General features: G+C 54.2%; 1 protein-coding gene across 2 annotated transcripts; it reads right to left on the bottom strand.

Moving 5' to 3' along the window:
* Positions 1-254: 254 nt before the first annotated feature.
* PWWP3A (PWWP domain containing 3A, DNA repair factor) lies at positions 255-17,605 on the bottom strand. 2 transcript variants are annotated; one of them, XR_008199675.1, is made up of 15 exons: positions 17,567-17,605; positions 16,385-16,513; positions 15,732-15,817; positions 14,587-14,657; positions 12,340-13,032; positions 11,362-11,463; positions 9,655-9,725; positions 8,281-8,357; positions 7,753-7,813; positions 6,416-6,491; positions 6,101-6,151; positions 5,207-5,643; positions 4,111-4,199; positions 3,846-3,992; positions 255-1,616 (listed from the first exon to the last, which is right to left on the bottom strand). XR_008199675.1 is itself a non-coding variant. In XM_052642601.1 (14 exons), the coding sequence occupies exons 2-14, from the start codon at positions 16,439-16,441 to the stop codon at positions 1,562-1,564; spliced, it is 1,926 nt and encodes a 641-aa protein (XP_052498561.1). In that variant the 5' UTR covers positions 16,442-16,513; positions 17,567-17,605; the 3' UTR covers positions 255-1,561. The 2 variants fall into 2 exon arrangements, 1 of the variants encoding a protein (XP_052498561.1); XM_052642601.1 differs by lacking the exon at positions 3,846-3,992.
* Positions 17,606-17,821: the final 216 nt, after the last annotated feature.

The raw sequence follows: 17,821 nt of genomic DNA, 5'->3' as shown, positions 1-17,821 counted from the left end.
CCACAGGACACAAGAACAGTGAGAGCTGAGGCGCCGGGTGGGGAGGGGGTGGGGATGGGGCGGAAGCCCCCAGCACATCTGCTCAGCATGGCACAGTGCATCGTAGACACCTGCTCTACTCGGCCTGGTGTGGGAACCCCCTCCCCAGCAGGGTACAGGCCTCCAGAAGCAGTTGTTGGGGACAGGGTGGCTGCCTGAGTGCCTGAACATGGTGGGCTGTAGGCGGATCCCAGAAAAGACTAAGCAGGGCTGCAAAACGGTCTTTAATTCCAGTCTCAACAGTTCAGTTCCACAAGCAAAGCTCACAAGCAGAGCTCAGAACACAGATATATAAAAATACCTGACGGTAACGGAACAGTTCATGTGGTCCCCTGCCCCCAAGAGCGTACTGCTCTCCACCTTGACCCGTTTAAAGAAGGTTCAGTGTCAAAGGACCTTCCAAAAGCGGGTGAATCCTTCCAAGCCAGCCCAGCCAAGACACCCCTAGGGTCTCCTTGGAGGGTGGCTCAGCCGGACCTCAGGCCAGCAGCTGCACCTCTGCTCAGGGTCATACAAAACCAGCGGAGAGGTCACACGCCGGTGCCCGGTGCCTGCAGTGATGGCTGTGCTCCTTCCTCCTGGACCACTCCACTCTGGTCAGGGCCCACTCCTTCACACCTCCACCCCCCCCAACCCCCACAAGAACCTCTCCTCACTGGCCGGGCTCAGACTTTGTGGTGCAGCCATCACAGTGGGGACCTGGCTGTCTCCTTCCACAAGCAGCTCCACGTCAGCTTAGAATAAATAATCTGTGGTGTATAGAATTTCTGTGACCGCACTGAGGACCCAGCCTTCAGGCAACTGTCTCCGAAGTGGGGGCCCCTAGCCTGGGACCCTCAGGTGGCAGGGGACCTGTCCATGCTCTGGCTTTAGGACAAAGCGCTGGTTTCCGCAGGTGCCAGGCCACGACCCCACAGCCCAGGCCACATGCACAGTGACCCTGGCCAGGCTGGATGGGAGCGATGACCACTAGGGATTGTCACACTGGCCCAGGAGTGGGCTGGGTGGAGAAACCCACAAAGAGACCGAGGAGGAAGTGGCCAGAGAGGTTCAAGGTCTGCCTCTTCCCTGCCTGAGTGCCAGCAGAGGCAAGAGTGTGGATGGCAGCTGGTCTCTGGTCTGCCTCACAAACACCTGGTTTTCTCAAAAACACAGAACAGAGGCACAGCAAACTCAGGAGCCGGTATGAGAGGAACCGCACAGAAGAGGGAAACAAATGGAAAAACACACTGATGTGCTGGGAGCAGCACACTTGTATGTCTTTTAAACTCCTGTTGAATGTCAGATACAATGCTTTTTAACATAAAAAACAAATGTGCACCTTCTATGAACCTACGCAGTACAGTCACAGGTAATGACGTGAAGTTTAAAAAAAATAATAATAAAGTGTTTCTGTTCTTTAAAAGCCTGTTGGGAAGTATACCTTCCACAAGAGCCAGGAAAATAGAACCCGCAGACAGGAGGCGGCAAACGGCCAGCCCGGCCCCCAGAGCGCAGGCATGGAGCACTGCCACCGCCTGCTTCAGCATCGCCGATTCCGTTCTTCTAGGAGCTGGTTATCAAATATTTCTTTTTCCCTGCAAAAACAAAAGGCGATCACTTCATTTTACTCAGTAATTGTGTTTTAATAAACGTCAACAGTCTCCCAAGGCAACAGAAATAAAAGCAGAAATAAACAAATGGGACCTAATCAAACTTACAGGCTTTTGCATGGCAAAGGAAACCATCAGTTTACAGACTGTCAGAAAATATTTGCACATGATGTGACTGCCAAGGGCTTAATCTTCAAAATATACAAACAGGTCGTACCACTCCATAACCAAAAACATACAAACAACCCATACCACTCCATAACCAGAAGACAAATGATGCAATTGAAAAATGGAGAGGACTTATATAGACATTTTTCCAAAGAAGACAGATGGCCAAAAGGCAGATGAAAAGATGCTCAACTTCACTCATTATTAGAGAAATGCAAATCAAAACTACAATGAGGTCTCACTTCACAATGGCCAGAATGGCCACTGTTAAAAAGTCTACAAATAACAGATGCTGGAGACAGTGTGGAGAAAAGGGAATCTTCCACTGTTTGTGGGAATGTAAATTGGTGCAGCCACTGTGGAGAACAGGATGGAGACTCCCCTCAAAATTATTAAAAACGGAGTTGCCGTATGATCCAGCAATCCCACTCTTGGACAAATATCCAGATAAAACTATAGTTCAAAAAGATAAACGCACCCCAGTGTTCATAGCAGCACTACTGACAGTAGCTAATGCATGAAAGCAATTTAAATGTCCATCAGCAGATGACTGGATAAAGATGTGTACACATACACAATGGACTACTACTCAGCCATAAAAAAGAATAAAATAATGTCATTTGTAGCAACATGGATGCAACTAGAGATTATTATACTAAGTGAAATATTTGTAGTTTGTTTTTTTTTTGCCACACAGCATGCTGTGCCGGATCTTAGTTGCCAGCTACAGATGGAACCTGATCCCAGTACAGAGAATGTGGTGTCCCAACCACCCAGGAAATTTCCATGCTAAATGAAGTAAATCAGATGGAGAAAGACAAATACTGTGTGGTATCACTTTATGTGTGGAATCTAAAATATGACACAAAAGAACTTCTTTACAAAATACAGACTTCACAGACATAACTTATTGTCATCACAGAGGAAGGGTTAGGGAAAGGATCAATTGGGAATTTAAGATTAACAGATGCAGACTGCTATGTATAAAATAAACATCAAAGATTAACTATAAAGCACAGGGAACTACACTCAATATCTTCTAACAAATTAGTGAAAAGAACCTGAGAAAAAAAAGATATATACACAAACATACATACATATATACTGAATTAGTTTCCCTGAAAATAATGTAATGTTATAAATCAACTACGTGTCTGTTAAAGACAAACAACACCCGTCACCCCTTAAACAAAAAGTGAGTGTTCAGTGAGGACACAGTTTCATTTTGGGGATGGTGTCCTGGAGATGGCGTGGATGCTACACTACAATGTGAATGAACTTAATGCCACTAGGATGTATGTTTAAAAGTAGGGAAGGTGGTGAATATTATGTACATTTCACCACAATGGGAAAAAAATAAAACTACAAAGAAAAGAAGATGAAGCATCAAGTCGTCGTTAAGTGACTATTATCAGGTAGTTGACTGGCCGCTCCTCTCAGGCTAAACAAGCAACATGACCCTGAGGGGTATGCCCTTGAGGGAAATGGGACACGCAGCCTAAGGACCCCATAAGGAGACCTGACCTTGTCTCTGTGTGAAGGTTCAATGGCTTGTGCATGAGAACCTAAATGCAACTATGGTGTGAGAAGATGGGGGAGGTAGGTGCATTGGGATGGACCCGCTGGACAACTAAAACCCAGCCCAATGGAACCCTGGCTGCCCAGGCTCAGCCTCTTGGACCGTGTCCCCAAGGCAGCAGAGAGGGACTGGTGCAGCCCACAGCCCCAGGACGTGTGCAGTTGCTTGGGTTGTAGAGACAGGACACCCTCTGACTGTCGCCTGAACATGAGGGAGGTGCTGGATGGGGAGGGGCCACTTGGACTTCGGTCTCCATGAGCACCTTCTCTCTATGCGCTTACAGGGATGGCCAGCTGACCACAGAGACCAGGGACAGACTCCATTGTGAGCGCCTGCTCGGCCCTGGCCCAAGACCCTAGTTGAGTCTTCAGCCTGTCAGGGCCACGCGGCCAGCCTGCTCCCAGCCAGCCTGGCAGCCGGCCCAGAGCCGGGATTAGGGGCTGGGAGGCCAGCCCGGGGCGGCTCACCATGGATGTAGAGGACCATCTTGATCACTGCATTCTTCCTGCCAGCCAAGGACGGCAGGCGGCAGCTGCCGCTTAATCTCACAGTTTCCTCAAACAGCCGTGGCAGCGAGGTGACGGGGGAGGACAAGGGGCAGGTGGACGTCAGCTCTGAGGATCAGTTTGGATGAGGTGGGTCCAGCTCTGCCCACTCAGACCAGCGGCCCCAAGGCCCAGCCACCTGCATGCAGAGACAGATCCCTCGGGTCACAGTGTGTGGCCCACCTACCGGGAGCTCAGCACTGGTCCTCGGATATATTTCTTCTCGGCTGTCTCGTAGTCCACCGCATCTACTGCTGAGATTGCGCAGATGATGGCCTGCAAAAAGGTAGCGCGGGTCAGGCTTGGGCCATGCGTGGCCACTCACACCAGGCTTGGAGAAGACCACAAAGGTGGACAGTCCAGGCGCCAGGGCCCTCCCAGGGCCGGGCTCACACACATGTATACCATCTGCGAAATCTCTGCTCCCAGTGAAATCGACAAGATGAGAATTCATGGCACTCAAAGCAGAGAAAAGCAGGACCCAGGATGTCCCTGGTGCCAAGTGGTTAGGACTTTGTGCTCTCACTGCCAAGGCCCAGGTTCAGTCCCTGGTCAGGAACTAAGATTCCACAAGCAAGATAAACGGTGCCCTCCTCCACCTCCCAAAAAAAGGCAGGCCGCCAAACAAAAAGCAGCTGTAAAAATCTGAGTGAACCAAAACAAACAAAAAAACACAAAGTGGTAAACTGAATACACATTAGATGTCTGGTATCACAGGATCACTGTTGGTTACTCCAGGTGAAACAGTACTTTAGTTACTTCAAAATTCTTAGAAAGTCCTTCTCATTCCAACCAGGGGTACCTCACCTGGGCACAGCTGACACGGGCCATCCTGGGCTGTAGAGGGTGGAGCAGTGTCCTGTTCCGTGCCAGGAGCACCCGACTTGTGACAACCTCCGATACCCCCAGTGTCCCCAGGGGGCAGAGTCACCCTTCCTACACTCACATTAAAGTGTGTCCAGAAGAAGGGGCTGGAGAAGCATACGGAGCAAGGCCACCGCTGCAGATGGGAATGGACACATGAGAGTTCACAGAGCTGCTTTATTTTTTAACATACTTGAAATTCTCTGCGGTTACAAAGCTCAGTGTTCCTGAGCCTTCTGGTACAGTCCCACACGTTCTGTTCCCATCCGGCAGTGCCCTCTCTGAACTGAGGCTCAGGTGGCACCAGGTTGAGGGAAGATTCCTGGAGAACGACACCCGGCCCCTCCAGCCCGCTGCACGCCCTGGGAGACCCTCCCCACACACACACCCTGTGCGCGGAGGGCCCTCTGACCACTCACCTCAGGCAGTAGCACATCCAGGATAAAGCGGATGCCATCTCCGTGCCCACGTGCCAGCAGCTGGCAGCCCGCCTGCTCGTACACACCCTGCAGGTACTTGACCACCAGGTCCAGCTGCTCCTCGTCCTCCAGGTAGGTCTCCACACAGGTCATGTACTGGCCAGAGCTCAAGAAGGTCTTCAGCCACCGGGATGGCTTCTTGTTCCTCAGGATGGCCCACAGGTGGCTCTCGGCGCCCCGTGCCTTCACAATGTACTCTACCAGCTTCTGGTTGGCCCGGTCCCGGGCAGCCCGTGAGCGGTCGGGCAGCACCTTCCTGTAGGCTGGCCTCCTGCCCTGTGGGTTCCCAGCCACAGGTTCCTCGGGGTCTCCCCCGCTCAGCTGGGGGAACCTCGTCCCCTGGACGTCCTGCTGGATGGACTTGCGGACGGGGGAGCCTGTGAAGGAAGCACACAGCTTCCCCTAACTGGGTGCCCTCAGCAACCATGTGGGCAGGGGCCAGGACACCCCACCTGGGCAGGAACCCCCACAGGACCCTCACTGCCCTTCCCAGCTCTGGCCCCCACTGCCCACCCCATGGAACCAGTATCAGCTCATCTGCACTGCTCTATAAGGACCAGTGCCACTGAAAATGCCCAGGACAAGGCAGAGGGGAGGAGCCACCCAGATGCCCCAGCTCTGCACACTTGGCGAGTAGCTGCGAGTACGGACAGCATGTGGGGGCCCTCAGCAGGGGGATCTGTGGGGCCTGGAGAGCCGGGGGTGGCTGCACAGTCAGCCTCAGGCTCAAGACGCGCTGCCCACTGCACACCCCGTCCAGAGATCAGACAGAGAAACTGCCACTTCTTGAGGGCCAGGAAGCAAGTCCTGCTTTGGAGGAGTTGGTGGACTTACTTATGTCAGCCGCATAGTATTCCAGGAAAGAGCCGGCGAAGGAGCCACAGCCTGCAAGGGCAGGAGGGAGCTGGTTACACAGGACCAATGGCACCAAGCTGTCTGCCGGGTGTACACCTCAACTGCGACCAGGACCAGGCAGGGCACCCCTACCCCTCCCGGGCAATGAGCCCCCGTGGATGGAAATCCCCTGCATGCAAAGGAAACTGTCCTGTTTGGACCCAGGATAGAGAGGAGAAGCCCACCTGAGGGCCAGGCTGTGCTCACCCTGGGGGCATGAAGGGAAGCCCACATCACCGCCCCAGCCCCACGCACCGAGCCGGACCCTGTAGTCAGTGATGAGGGAGACACACCAGCCGATGGCCTGGGCGAAGTCCTCCTTTGCTTCATCCTGCAATGAGACCCGGACGGCGGTGGTCAGCAGAAGGCCGCAGGCAGTGCCTCCCTCGTCCTGTGTCCTCAGTCCCTCGGCCAGGAAGGAACCTGAGCAGGGCTCCCGAGGCACCTCTGGGGCCGGGGCTGCTCAGAAAGTGGTCATAGCCCTCAGGGCCAAGAGAGAAGCAGAGACCTGAGAACAGGAACGGAGAGACCCCACCCCACTGCAGCTGATGGGCCAGCAGAGGGAGGGGACATGGGGTGCGTGAGACCAAGCCCACAGGAGAAGCCTCTGCGCCTGCGACTCCAAACAAACACTCCTCCCAGAGTGTTGGCAGGAGGAGGGTGCTGCCCCCAGGGTGGGAGACCCCTGAGCTGGGAGGACTAGCAAGACCAGCCCAAGACCCACAGGTGTCTGATGGGAGCAGGCAGGTAGCTTGGGGTGAGGAGAGTGCTCGGGCTGTGGCCAGGCTCACTGACAGGCGCTTGGGACAACTGGGGTCTGGCCCCAGGACAGGCAGCCACTCCCACAGCCCATTTCCAGGAAACAGGAGAATGGCGAGGGATGCCCAGACACCAGATCATTTATGGACCACATGCCATCTCTGCAAACCTAGGTGTCCCCCTGGTATTTAATGCACATGATCTCAACCTCAATTCCTGCTCTCCTCCTGCCCCCCACCATCGTTCCTGAAAGCCCAAGGATGCGCTCCACATAGGTGCCGGCCTTCCAAACAGCCCCCAAACACCCTAGGCCCTAGCTCACTGACCATGGCCAAGACGCTGCTTCCCAAGCAGGGAAGCCTCATCCCATAGAGAGCCTGAACCCTCTGACTGGGCCAAGCAGACGCTGGCATCAAGGTGGAGCTGACACAAAGCACTATCTCAAATCAGACACAGTGCTCTGCCTACACCAGCTCCCGGGGCGCAGACAGGTAGGTCACAGGGCCAGGAGGGAGCCTCCCTGAAGAGCATGGTGCACAGAATCACGGCCCCATCTGGGGGCAGCAGCTCAGAGCCCTCGGCCTCAGCCTGAGCCCTACCACCTCCCCTCCAGGGGGCACTCTGTCCCCCACCAAACAGCCACCCTGCACAGGGTCAGGCGGAATGGAGGGCAGCCTCCCTGGAGGCTGAGACTTTAGAGTGATGACCTCCAACAGAGCAGGCAGGGCCAAGTGCCACTCCTGGGATGGCCACTGTCTGAAGGTACACATGGGGACAGGGTTACCAACCATCAAGCCAGGAGCTCAGAGCAGCACAAGGAATCACCCACTCACCAGAAGTGCCTGCTTCTCTTCGCAATCAAAGTGCTTCAGTCGTCGGAGCAACACTGAGATACTAGGAGCAGAGAGCAGAGATTAACGGGACTGGTGCCATCTCATGACCCAAAAGCCCCCCCTCCTCTGGGATAGCCCCGCTCATGGGGGAGGCGGCCCCAGGGAGCCAGGCCTGGGCCCAGGTGTACCTCCAGGGGTCCCTAGGCACCCCCTCCTTGGCAGCAGGGTGTTTCTAAGACTGGCTCTGGGCAGACGGTGCTTCTGTCCCACGATAAAGGTCTGTGGGGGTTACCGAATGGTCACCTGGCGGGGGGTTGCTCACAGGCCTTCAGGGAGCGCACTGTGCTGTGGCTTGTGGAGGCCCATGGCCATCCAGCAGGGCTGATTCTGGAAGCCGACAAGCAGTCTGGAAAACCCGACTGTCTGGCCAGGTGTCTCAATACAGCCTTTGTGGGGGTGTTCCATCAGGGGTCAACCCCAGGGTCCCCCCACCTGGAGCACTGGGCAGAGCAGATAACGGTGCTTTACCCTCTCCCTCTGGGGTTCATGTTCCCTTCAATGAAGAGCACGCTCGCCTTCTTATCTCTCCGCCTGACGCTCTTGATCTGTAGGCAGACCCAAGAACACAAGGTGTCCAGCACCCAGGACCCAGGAGGCTGTGTTTGGGTTTTCAACACTTTCGTGGTGTCACTTTGTCGAGTGTGTGACAAGAAAGGTGGCTGGCCCGGGGTGACCAGGGCACAGCTGACATCAGGAAATCTCAGCAAGCACTACTCAGCTCCCAGCACTGTTACAACTCAGCAGAAGTGGGTGGGTGGGGTTCTGGTCAGTTTTTATAAAAGAGGAACCACAGCCGCTGTGAGCGCCCTTCCTCCTGCTGAGTCTTTTCAGGCTCAGGGCGCATTCCTCCTCATTCTGGGGGACAAGCAAAGTGAGCTTGGGGAGGTCCACAGCCAGGGGGTGGCTGGCCTGACTACCCCATTTCCTGTACTCACTGAGCATTTACAGTGCTGGCCCCAGTTAACCAAAAGCTCCCCTGGGAACTGGTAAACAGGGAGGGGCATGGAGAAGGCTGACAACCACAAGGGGACACGGTGCCTCCGGCAAGCAAGCGCTGAAGGGAGGGAAGGCGCCCCAATGGTCAGGTCCCAACTGCCGAGGAGCCAGGTTCACCTGCACGGCCAAGCTTTTTCCACAGACACCACGCAGGTTTAATCCTGTCCTTCCCCAGACTGGCAGTCACGTGCCTGGAGGCCATGCTGACCGTGTGAGCCAAGACTCACCACAGCAAAGAAAGCTGCTCCACAGGGCAGAGACCTTCCAATTCACTGCCTCCTTCCCAAATTAAAGACCTATAGCTAGAACCCTGAGAATCCTGTCCCTGCTGGAAGAGGACACAGGATAAATTCAGGTGGAAATAGAAGGGGCAAAGGCAGGTGGGTGGTGCCTCGGCTCAAAAATTTTCCACCTGACCCACTGTGTGCACCCTTCGGGCCCTTGGAGGAGGTACGACCATGTTTAAGGGTGTCCATCCCACTGCGGGTACAGCCAGAACCTCAAACACCTGCGATTACACATGTGGTGGACCCCCACCCTGACCTACAAACTAAAAAACTCAAATGTACAATATTTAAAATGGGCAAATAGTGGGCATTTTTTCAGAGTCGGCCTTTCTAAAGCTGCTTGGTGAAAACCTGACCTACGAGGTTCATTCTCAGCAGTGCCGGGAGGCTGAGACCCCTTGTTTAGGTGAACTCGTCTCTACATTGTTGTTCACGGACCCACCGTTTCACCAGCAACAACAGTGAAAACCCTGTCCAGGCCCAGTGTCTAGAATAGGGCACCCTGGGCTGCACGCTAGGGAACCAACTGACCAAGTGAGAAGCAGAGAGGTGTTCTTACCACGGCCGGCCAGAAGGGGTATTTTTGGTATTTATGCCAGACTAGCATCCCTACTTCAAATGAAGGTGGTTCTAGAATTTAAAGGAAAGAAAAAAGCAAAAAAGAGACATGTTAGATCCATATCGAGCACCAGACAAAGCTACTTGAGAAAACACAACCACAGAGATGCTGCTCAAGCCCAGTGTTAACGTGGTTCCTGGGACAGACCCAAGAGTCGGGAAGGCAGGATGCATTCCCAACCCTGGAACCTAAGTGCTGGCCACCAGCAGCTGGGGTACGCACGGATTTCCTGGTGGGGACCACGCGTGTACAAGCAGGGGCGCAGTGCCACCTCTGCCACTTTTCTGAGTCTCAGATTACTCCAGGGCAAAGCACTTTTTAAACATAGCACGTAAACAGAAAAGAGACCGTGGCACACAGGAAGGACCCTACACAGGGAGTAAATTTCTGAGCTCATCTGAGAAACTGGGGGCTTTAAAAAGCGGGGGAAAAAAAGAAGAACTATTTAAATAATCATAAGATAACTACAAATGATTTCTGAATAAAATTTAATTATATCCTCAACCAAAAAAAAAAAAAAACCCAAACAAGTAAATAACACAACGATAAAAAACCAGGTAACAAAAGCAAGCATGCAACAGAGGCTGCTCGCAGACCCCGAGTGAGGCTCATGGCTGAGCTGCAGCATATGACAATAGGAAGAGCTTTGAGGGACAAGGGGCCATGATGGAGGAAGGGGAGATGCCTGGGGCACAAGTGGAGAGCTGGTCACCCTCGGGAGGAACACAGGGCCACCGAGGACAACAGTCACAGGAACAGTCAATCCAAACACCAGCAACCAAAACCCATGGAAGACAAAAGCAGGAGAAAGGAGCTGACTCTAGGGCCTCTGGGGGCTGAGTGACCCCCCACCCCCAGGTGGACAGAAACGCCCTTTGCAGGAAGGTACGGTGCCCCTTTTTGTGCCTGCAGGAACTGACCCCAGTGATGCCCCAAGAGCCCACACACTGCAGGGCCCCAGGCTGGATGCATCCAGACCCCCAACAGCGGGGTAGGGCTTGGCGACTGACCCACCCCCCAACCGTCCCTCCCAGTAAAGCGAGTCAGCCTTCCAGCCAGGCAGGAAGGGCCCCCAGACCACCCCGTGCAGCTCCAGCCACAGTCTCTGAATGCACAAACATCTCAGGCTAAAAAGATTAAAAAACAAAACAAAACTAGACTACGTTAAGATGAATGGTTAATGGGTGAGTGGAAAACTGAAGCCAGTCCTCAACTGTTTAGTTCGAGGTAACTAACTATCCCATGGCTGGCTTAGATGCTTGGGCCTGTGTCCAACCCCTGCCCGGGAGGACAGGGCAGCTGACCTGTGCACTGCTTAGCGCTGGGGCGGGGGTCCTGTGTACACCTGGGGGGGGCGCCCACCCTGCTGTGGGGACACTGTTTGGGAGGGCTGAGAGGCAGCGCCAGGCCACACCCAACGGTGGCGACAGAGCCCATCTGTTAACTTGGCCGCCCTCCACCATTCCCTCCGAATGGCGTCCTGGGAGCCCCCCCTACCCCCCCACACGTGTTTGTCCTTGAGAGAGGGGAGCCAGGGCTCCCTCTCTGTGAGGTCTGGGTTCAGGACAAAAGCCAAACAGCAAAGAGACCTTCCCCAGGACACAGGGATGTCAGGGACCTCACCCCAGGAAGGTGCCACTCACTCACCGTGATACAGCAGGATTCTCGGGGGCTCCTCGTCATCCTCGTCCTCCTCCAGGATAGAGTTCACAGCACTTGGCTCCATAAACTCTTCAGACAATGGTCGGGCTGCCAACAAGGATAGATCAGACCTTACTAGTCACAGTCCTAGGGACTTACCCAGGGAACACCACCCCCTGATCCCTGAACATCAGCTAAGAGAGCAAAGCCACCACAATGTGGACTTGCCTTCAGCCTCGCTCGGTGAAAGCATGTTCAACACAGGAAACAGGGCAGGAGTGGCCACAAGTGCGCAGAGGGCAGATGAACGAACCAGGGGCCTGTCCCTCCCTAGGGTGCACTCAGCCACATGGGGAGGATGCGGCTCTGGGGCTGGCCCCCTTCAAAGTAGTAGTCCCTGCTTCACTGCCACTGCTGGGGAGGGGGCCCCTTGAAAGGGGAAGAAGAAAGGCAGACACCCGGAGCGAGTGTGGGCAGGCAGAGTGCAGTACCTAGCCATGCAGAAATGAAGACCTCCAAATTAGCATTTCAAAACTAAGTGGGATACTAAGGCATCTCAACAGAGAAAACCATAGCACATGGCTGCAGCCACACAAAAACACATGCCCGCAGGAATCCTGAAAAGTCAGGGGCCTTTTAAGTGAGTTAATCACTTCTGAGATTCCTGCCAGTTTAACGGGAGTGCATTAGGGCTTCTGCAACGGGAGGAGAAAGGAGTTAATCCTCCAGGAGCAGACACGGTGGTATCTTGGCCACAGTGCGCCCCTCCAGTCCCTCTGCCGCCAAACAAAAATAAAAACACAAGTATGGGAGGCAGCTGAAGTGCTTAGAGCGTGGTGGAGATAGAGAGAGAGAGGCCCCAGGAAACTTCTACTCAGGATCTATTCTGGTAATGATCTCATTAAGATCTGGGGTCTGGCTCTGGATCGGCCACAGGAGAACTCACTGCCAACCTCTCCCAACTCACCCTCTCAGGGCCTTTACCTTCCTTCCGTGGCCGGATGTCAGCTGCCTCCTCTGCAGGGCCGAGCTGAGCAGGGCTGTGGGGACCCATGTGAGCCCTCGGCCTCTGGCCACCGTCCAGGCCCAGGCGCTCTGCAGGACAGCTATCCAGGGGACTCAGGTCCCTGCCTCCCAGAGGCGAGCACAGGGCTGCCAGGCCAGCCCCTGTCTCACCATCTTCCTGGCCGGCTCCCTCCGAGGATGGACCCACTCTCTGACCCGAGCGGGGTCCCTGTGCCGGGTTCCTCCCTTGTTTACTGAGGGGTGTCATCCAATCTGCCCGCTGTTTTCTGGATGCCTCCCTGTCCTGAACGGCACCGCTGGCTGAACACACAGCCGGGGAATCCAGGCCTCCGCTTCTCTTGAGCCCCTCCTTGTGGTCCACTCTGCACTCCAGATCCTCCTCACCAGCTGGCAGGCCGGAGAGCCTCTGGGACACGCGTTCCCTCCTTGTGGGCCCTGGACTGCCTGCCGTGTCTTCCAAGAATGATGGGGAAAGGCCAGGCTTGGGGGGCCAGGAGGCTGGTTCCATGGGCTTCACTCTTGGAGGCCGAGGGGTCGTTCCTTCCCTGGAAGAGCTCCCTTGTCTTTCGTTCAAGACATCCAGAGCCACGCGGAGTGACCGCCGGTAGGTCAGCTCCTCCAGGGGCGCAGCGGGAGTCCCGTCCTGCGAGGCTGTGGGACAGAGAAAGAGGAACAAAGCCTGGTGATGAGTGGGCCCCGGGCTCCAGCACCCAGCAACACCCTGCCAGCTCTGGTGTGTCGCCAAAACTGGTCCTCACACCTGAAAAGGGGCTGATGCTTCTCACCGGCATCCTCCCCAGAACAGGGACTTGGGCATCAAACCACAGCTGCTGCTTCAGGGCTGCAAGGCTTCCTTTCCCCAGAAAGCACACTGACTGAGCCTGCCCTGCCTGGGCTGGTATACTCCTCCAGATTTCAAAACAATACCGCCCACAAAATGTATTCAGATATTTCTCAAATCCTCTCTGCCTTACAATTTCAATTCAATCAGGGTCAATAAATAAAGAATACTGCTGGCAGGGTATTCTCGGGTAGGGGCGGCGGGGGTGGGGGTGGGTAAGAACAGCTGCCTAAAAGGCTCTTTGTGGGCCAGCAAATTGTCCACACTTCCCTGCAAGGGTGTTTCAAAGCCAGTGGACAGCATCGCAGGTGCAGAGATTCCGGCCTGACCTCCCCACCGCCACAGTTTATTCATTCATTCCCATGCACGGCTCTGGCGCCCTTTATTTGAACAAGATGACGGACGCAATATCAGAACTCAGCAGGCATAAATAACACCTCCGTCGGCACAGGACTCTGCCCTGTTTAATATTAAAGGCACCCACAAACACCAGCCCCCCAATACGATCTGCACAAACAATTAGGGCGGCCGAGAAGTGGTGGTGGATGCTGCCTGAGCTGGGCACCCTACTCTGAGCCAAAGCCATTCCCCGAAAATGCAGGAAAACAGACCCTATTTCCCAGTCGCCGCTGGGAGATCCTGGGCAATCTTTTCACAAGACAGAAAATTCTCTGCACATGGAATAAGCTCTTAGGTGGGGCCCCAGTGGGTCTGGGAGGGGGCAGTGCACCAGGGGTTAAGCTCAGACAGACTCCAGCCAGGTCTGTCTCACCTATGACACTGACCCTCGAGGAGATGGGAGCCAGGGCTCCACTTCCAGCCTGCCTCGCCCTGCCCTTGCCTTGGCCCCCACATCGCTGCAGACACCAATGGCCAAAAGGCTGGTGGCAGCGACACTGTTTTTTTCTCCCCTGGGCTTGGGCGATAGAATGTAAATATATACCCAGCTGCTTTTTAAACCTTGGACGGAGGCCACACCAGCAACAGAACCGTTTTACAGTCTTACTACAGATAAGTGAAAAAAAAAAAAAAAACCACACAGAAAGAGGAGAAGCCTCTTGCCCTTTCTTGGGGGAGGTGCATCCCTTCTGAGTGCGCTGCAGGCCGTGGACGGAGCCAGCGGGCCCTGATGCTGCTGTCACTGGCCATCCGTAGGGGCGGGGGTCAAGGACAGGACGGGCTCGAGGGGCAGATTCTAGGTTAGAGACAACAGCTCCTCTAGTTCAGGGAAATCACGTTTCCTTGAAGGAAGGGGAGAGACGGGGAACGGGGTCCCTCTGTATCCGGAAGGCCAAGTCTGTTTTCTCCTAGAATGCCCCGTTGCTCTTGCCAGACCTCACTGGGACAGAAAAACACGCTCTCACCTAATGAGGAGGCGATGTCTTCGATGTGCACCTTTCTCAGGACCTTGGCTTCCGCGCTCTTCACCTTAATCCTGGAGGGACAGGGATGCCCGTTATGCGCCACCAGCAATGCCACCGAGACCTTCGCAAACGTGTTTTGCTTTAGATGACAAAAGAATCAGATTCGTTTTCTTCTTTCGCACCCTTTCACTCAAACCAGGAGTCACTGCCAACCAGGAATTCAAGCGCCTGAGGTTAGAGGCAGCGAGGACCCTTGTGAATGTGGCTGGTTTTTTTTTTTTTTTCTCTTTCCCCTTTTAAGACAGAAAAAGGCTGGTTGGATTTAAGACTAAAAATGAATTCAAATTGTTACTTTTATGAGGTACATCCCACTTTCAACTGCACAAATAACTCCTTTGTTAGATTTCCAGAGTGGATGATAATGTCACTAAAAGCTGTTTACAGCCCAGCAGGTGTGTTTTAGTTTAAAAGGATGCGCTTCCCTTTTAAACTCGAGTATTCAGTTACTTTCCCAGCCTCAGGGAAAGTGTGAGCTGCGGACTAAGCAGGCTTAGGATCGGCTCTAAAGAAAGGATGGGGACCCGGCGACGCAGGAGCAGGGGTTGACCCTGTTTCCCTCCCTAGTTAGAATCGGGAATTCACCCATCAGAAACGTACAACCTGGGCCATTTTAATCGTCCCCAGTCATGTGTGTCCTTCCACCATGGGACGTAACATGCTACCCTGCGCCCTCCATGCATCCGCCTTCTGAATGCTAAACAACACTTTCTTATTACAAGCACAGGCTCAAACATCAAATATCCCAGAACGCAGGGGGCTGACACACGTTTCTGAAAGAAAGTCACACAAACATATCTGTAGGAAAGAAACAGGCCTACCTGAACCCCAACGAGAGTCTACCAGCATATAATTTACACCCATCCCATTTTTGTACTGATCTCTCTGGATATCAATACCACATAGAGATTCTTCAATTTCCAAAAGTACATAAAATAAAATTGGTTTTTTTCCTCTTCAGGTTACTGTGACCACATTGATAAGCAAAGAAATGAGAAGACTTAAGAGCAGACTTCACTTTTTTTTGGGGGGGGGGTGGTGGTATCACAAATCTCATGCAGAGGGACTACAAAAACACAACACTTAACTTTTTGTCTAGGGAGAGTATCTGAACGTTTAGAAAAAATCCTTTTTTCCTCTTATTTTTGGCTGACTTTTCAGTTCCGGCCAGGACCTACATTAAAAAAAAAAACACACACAACCTTGTTATAAGCCAAAAAACACAGCTGACCCTGACAAGCAGTAGCAACATATAAACACAAAGGTAGTGGATGATTCTTAAAGAATATAAGATAGGAGTGCAGACACAGGGAAACTGAGGCATGAGGGGACAGCAGCAGACTGAGACCAGAAGCAGGGTCTTGCCTCAAGATTTGGCCCTCTTCCCACCACACTGCTGGAAAGCGTCCCCAAGACAGTCCTGTTATTTACTATCAGGGCTGCTTGCCAAAAATTTCCTTGAGTTATAGCCTTACATGCCTTTTTATAGCTGACAATGCTAAAATTCTTTTTTTTTTTAAAGCGTGAGAAAAAAAAGACACTTCCGGAAGTGTAACCTTGTAAGCACTCGGCCAAAACCCCATTAGACCAGGAGCAAGGACCGGTGCCAACAGATCTGAGCACCAACTGTTCAAACTCAATTATTTTGCTGAAGCGACTCCTAGGTATCTCCCGATAAAGATTTTACTTGTCACCCGAAAGTCATTTCTAATTCCTGAAATTACAGAATAATGGCTGTCACCTTTGCGGGCCATAATCGCTTTTTCCATCTGCAGAGGACATACTTGGCATCCGTCATGATTTAGACTCATGTGGCAAGTGGTAATGATTTGGCACAAACAAAGTACTTGAAGGTCTGATGCGATGTGCCCTGCAACAAAATTTGCACGGTGGTTTATAACATCATTTGCTTCCCACTTCAACTCTTAAGGGCGCCACAACTCTTAAGGGCGAAGGTGAGCTGGGCTGATCCTCAAGTAGATGGTTCAATTCCATCATCCTGTACCAAGGGGCTCTGTGCCAAAAAGAAATGACTGGCCTTGATGCCTGGGGAGGCGCCTGGATTATTTTCACAAATAAAATTCAGCCAAATTCCCTCCCAAAGGTCCCGCCTATTTTTAAAGGGCTCCTGAATAAATCGTCCCCGTACTGAGGGCCTGCCTCTGACCTCCGCAGGAGAGGCGTTTTAAACGGTCAAAGCTTACAATCCTCCCGTGTTTGGGGAGCTAAACTGACCCCGGCGCAAAAAAATAAAATCGGAGGAAAACGACTGCTCTTAAAGGACGGGGACAGCTGCGGGCCATTCATTACATCAACCAGGAAGGCTGATCTGGCTGCTGACAGAAAAGAGGAGCTGGGGGGGTGGGGGTGGGGGTTCGTTTGTGTAAAGTTGTGGGGGTTCACCACAGCAGGAGACTGTGGGTCCATCAGCAGGAGAGGAGGATTCAGGCAATAGAGGTGGGGATTCGGACAGCAAGGAGGCGATTCAGAGAGAGGAAGCCAGGTTCACGGAGCAGAAGTGCGGGTGCAGACAGCAGAGGCTGGGTTCAGGGCAGGGAGGAGGGGGCTCAAAAAGCAAAGGAGAGGCTTCAAAGCGCAGAGGAAGGGTTCAGGCAGAGGAGGAGTTCAGTGAGCAAAGGTTCAGAGAGCAGAGAGATTCAATGAACAGAAATGGGAGATCCGCGGCAGGAGATCCGCCCCGAGGAGCCTCTTTCGGGGTTCGCCCCTCCCCCCCAGGCCCAGCCCCGCCGCCACGGCCGGCCCGAGGGGCGCAGCCTGCCGGGCTCACCAGGCCCCTGGCCTCCCCAGCGCGGCGTTCCCCAGCCCGGTGCTGGGGGCGAGGAAGCCGCGGCGGCCTAACGGCAGTGGCACCCGTGCCGCCCCAGGCGCCGCCGCCCGCGCCCGCGCTCGCGCTCCCGCTCACCGCCTCCGCCGCCGCCGCCGCCGCCGCCGCCGCTCCCGCGGGCAGGGGGCGGGGCCAGCCTGGCGTCGGCGCCAAGCCACACCCCGCCGTCGACCAATGGGACGCCTGCGTTCGCGTTGTGGCCCCGCCCCTTCCGTCCCGCAAGGCGTAGAGTGACGGGCGGGCGCGCGCGCGCGAGGCTGACTGACGGGCGCGGGCCGCGATGGCTGGCTCTAGGTGGGCGGTGACGGCGGCGGCCTCCATCTTCCCGGCTCA

This window comes from Budorcas taxicolor, chromosome 7 (assembly GCF_023091745.1).
Source record: "Budorcas taxicolor isolate Tak-1 chromosome 7, Takin1.1, whole genome shotgun sequence".
In the NCBI taxonomy this organism is placed as follows: domain Eukaryota; kingdom Metazoa; phylum Chordata; class Mammalia; order Artiodactyla; family Bovidae; genus Budorcas; species Budorcas taxicolor.
Note: the sequence above shows the minus strand (reverse complement) of the source record. Positions and strands in the feature narration are given on the sequence as shown.

What these genes read in the sequence shown, in the direction of transcription:
- PWWP3A (XM_052642601.1), bottom strand. Translation starts at nt 16,441, where the DNA reads ATGACGGATGCCAAGTATGTCCTCTGCAGATGGAAAAAGCGATTATGG. An exon ending in AGACATCGCCTCCTCATTAG is followed by an intron (nt 13,033 to 14,586) that starts GTGAGAGCGTGT and finishes TCTGTCCCACAG; the next exon opens with CCTCGCAGGACGGGACTCCC. An exon ending in AAGAGAAGCAGGCACTTCTG is followed by an intron (nt 6,492 to 7,752) that starts GTGAGTGGGTGA and finishes GTCTCATTGCAG; the next exon opens with GATGAAGCAAAGGAGGACTT.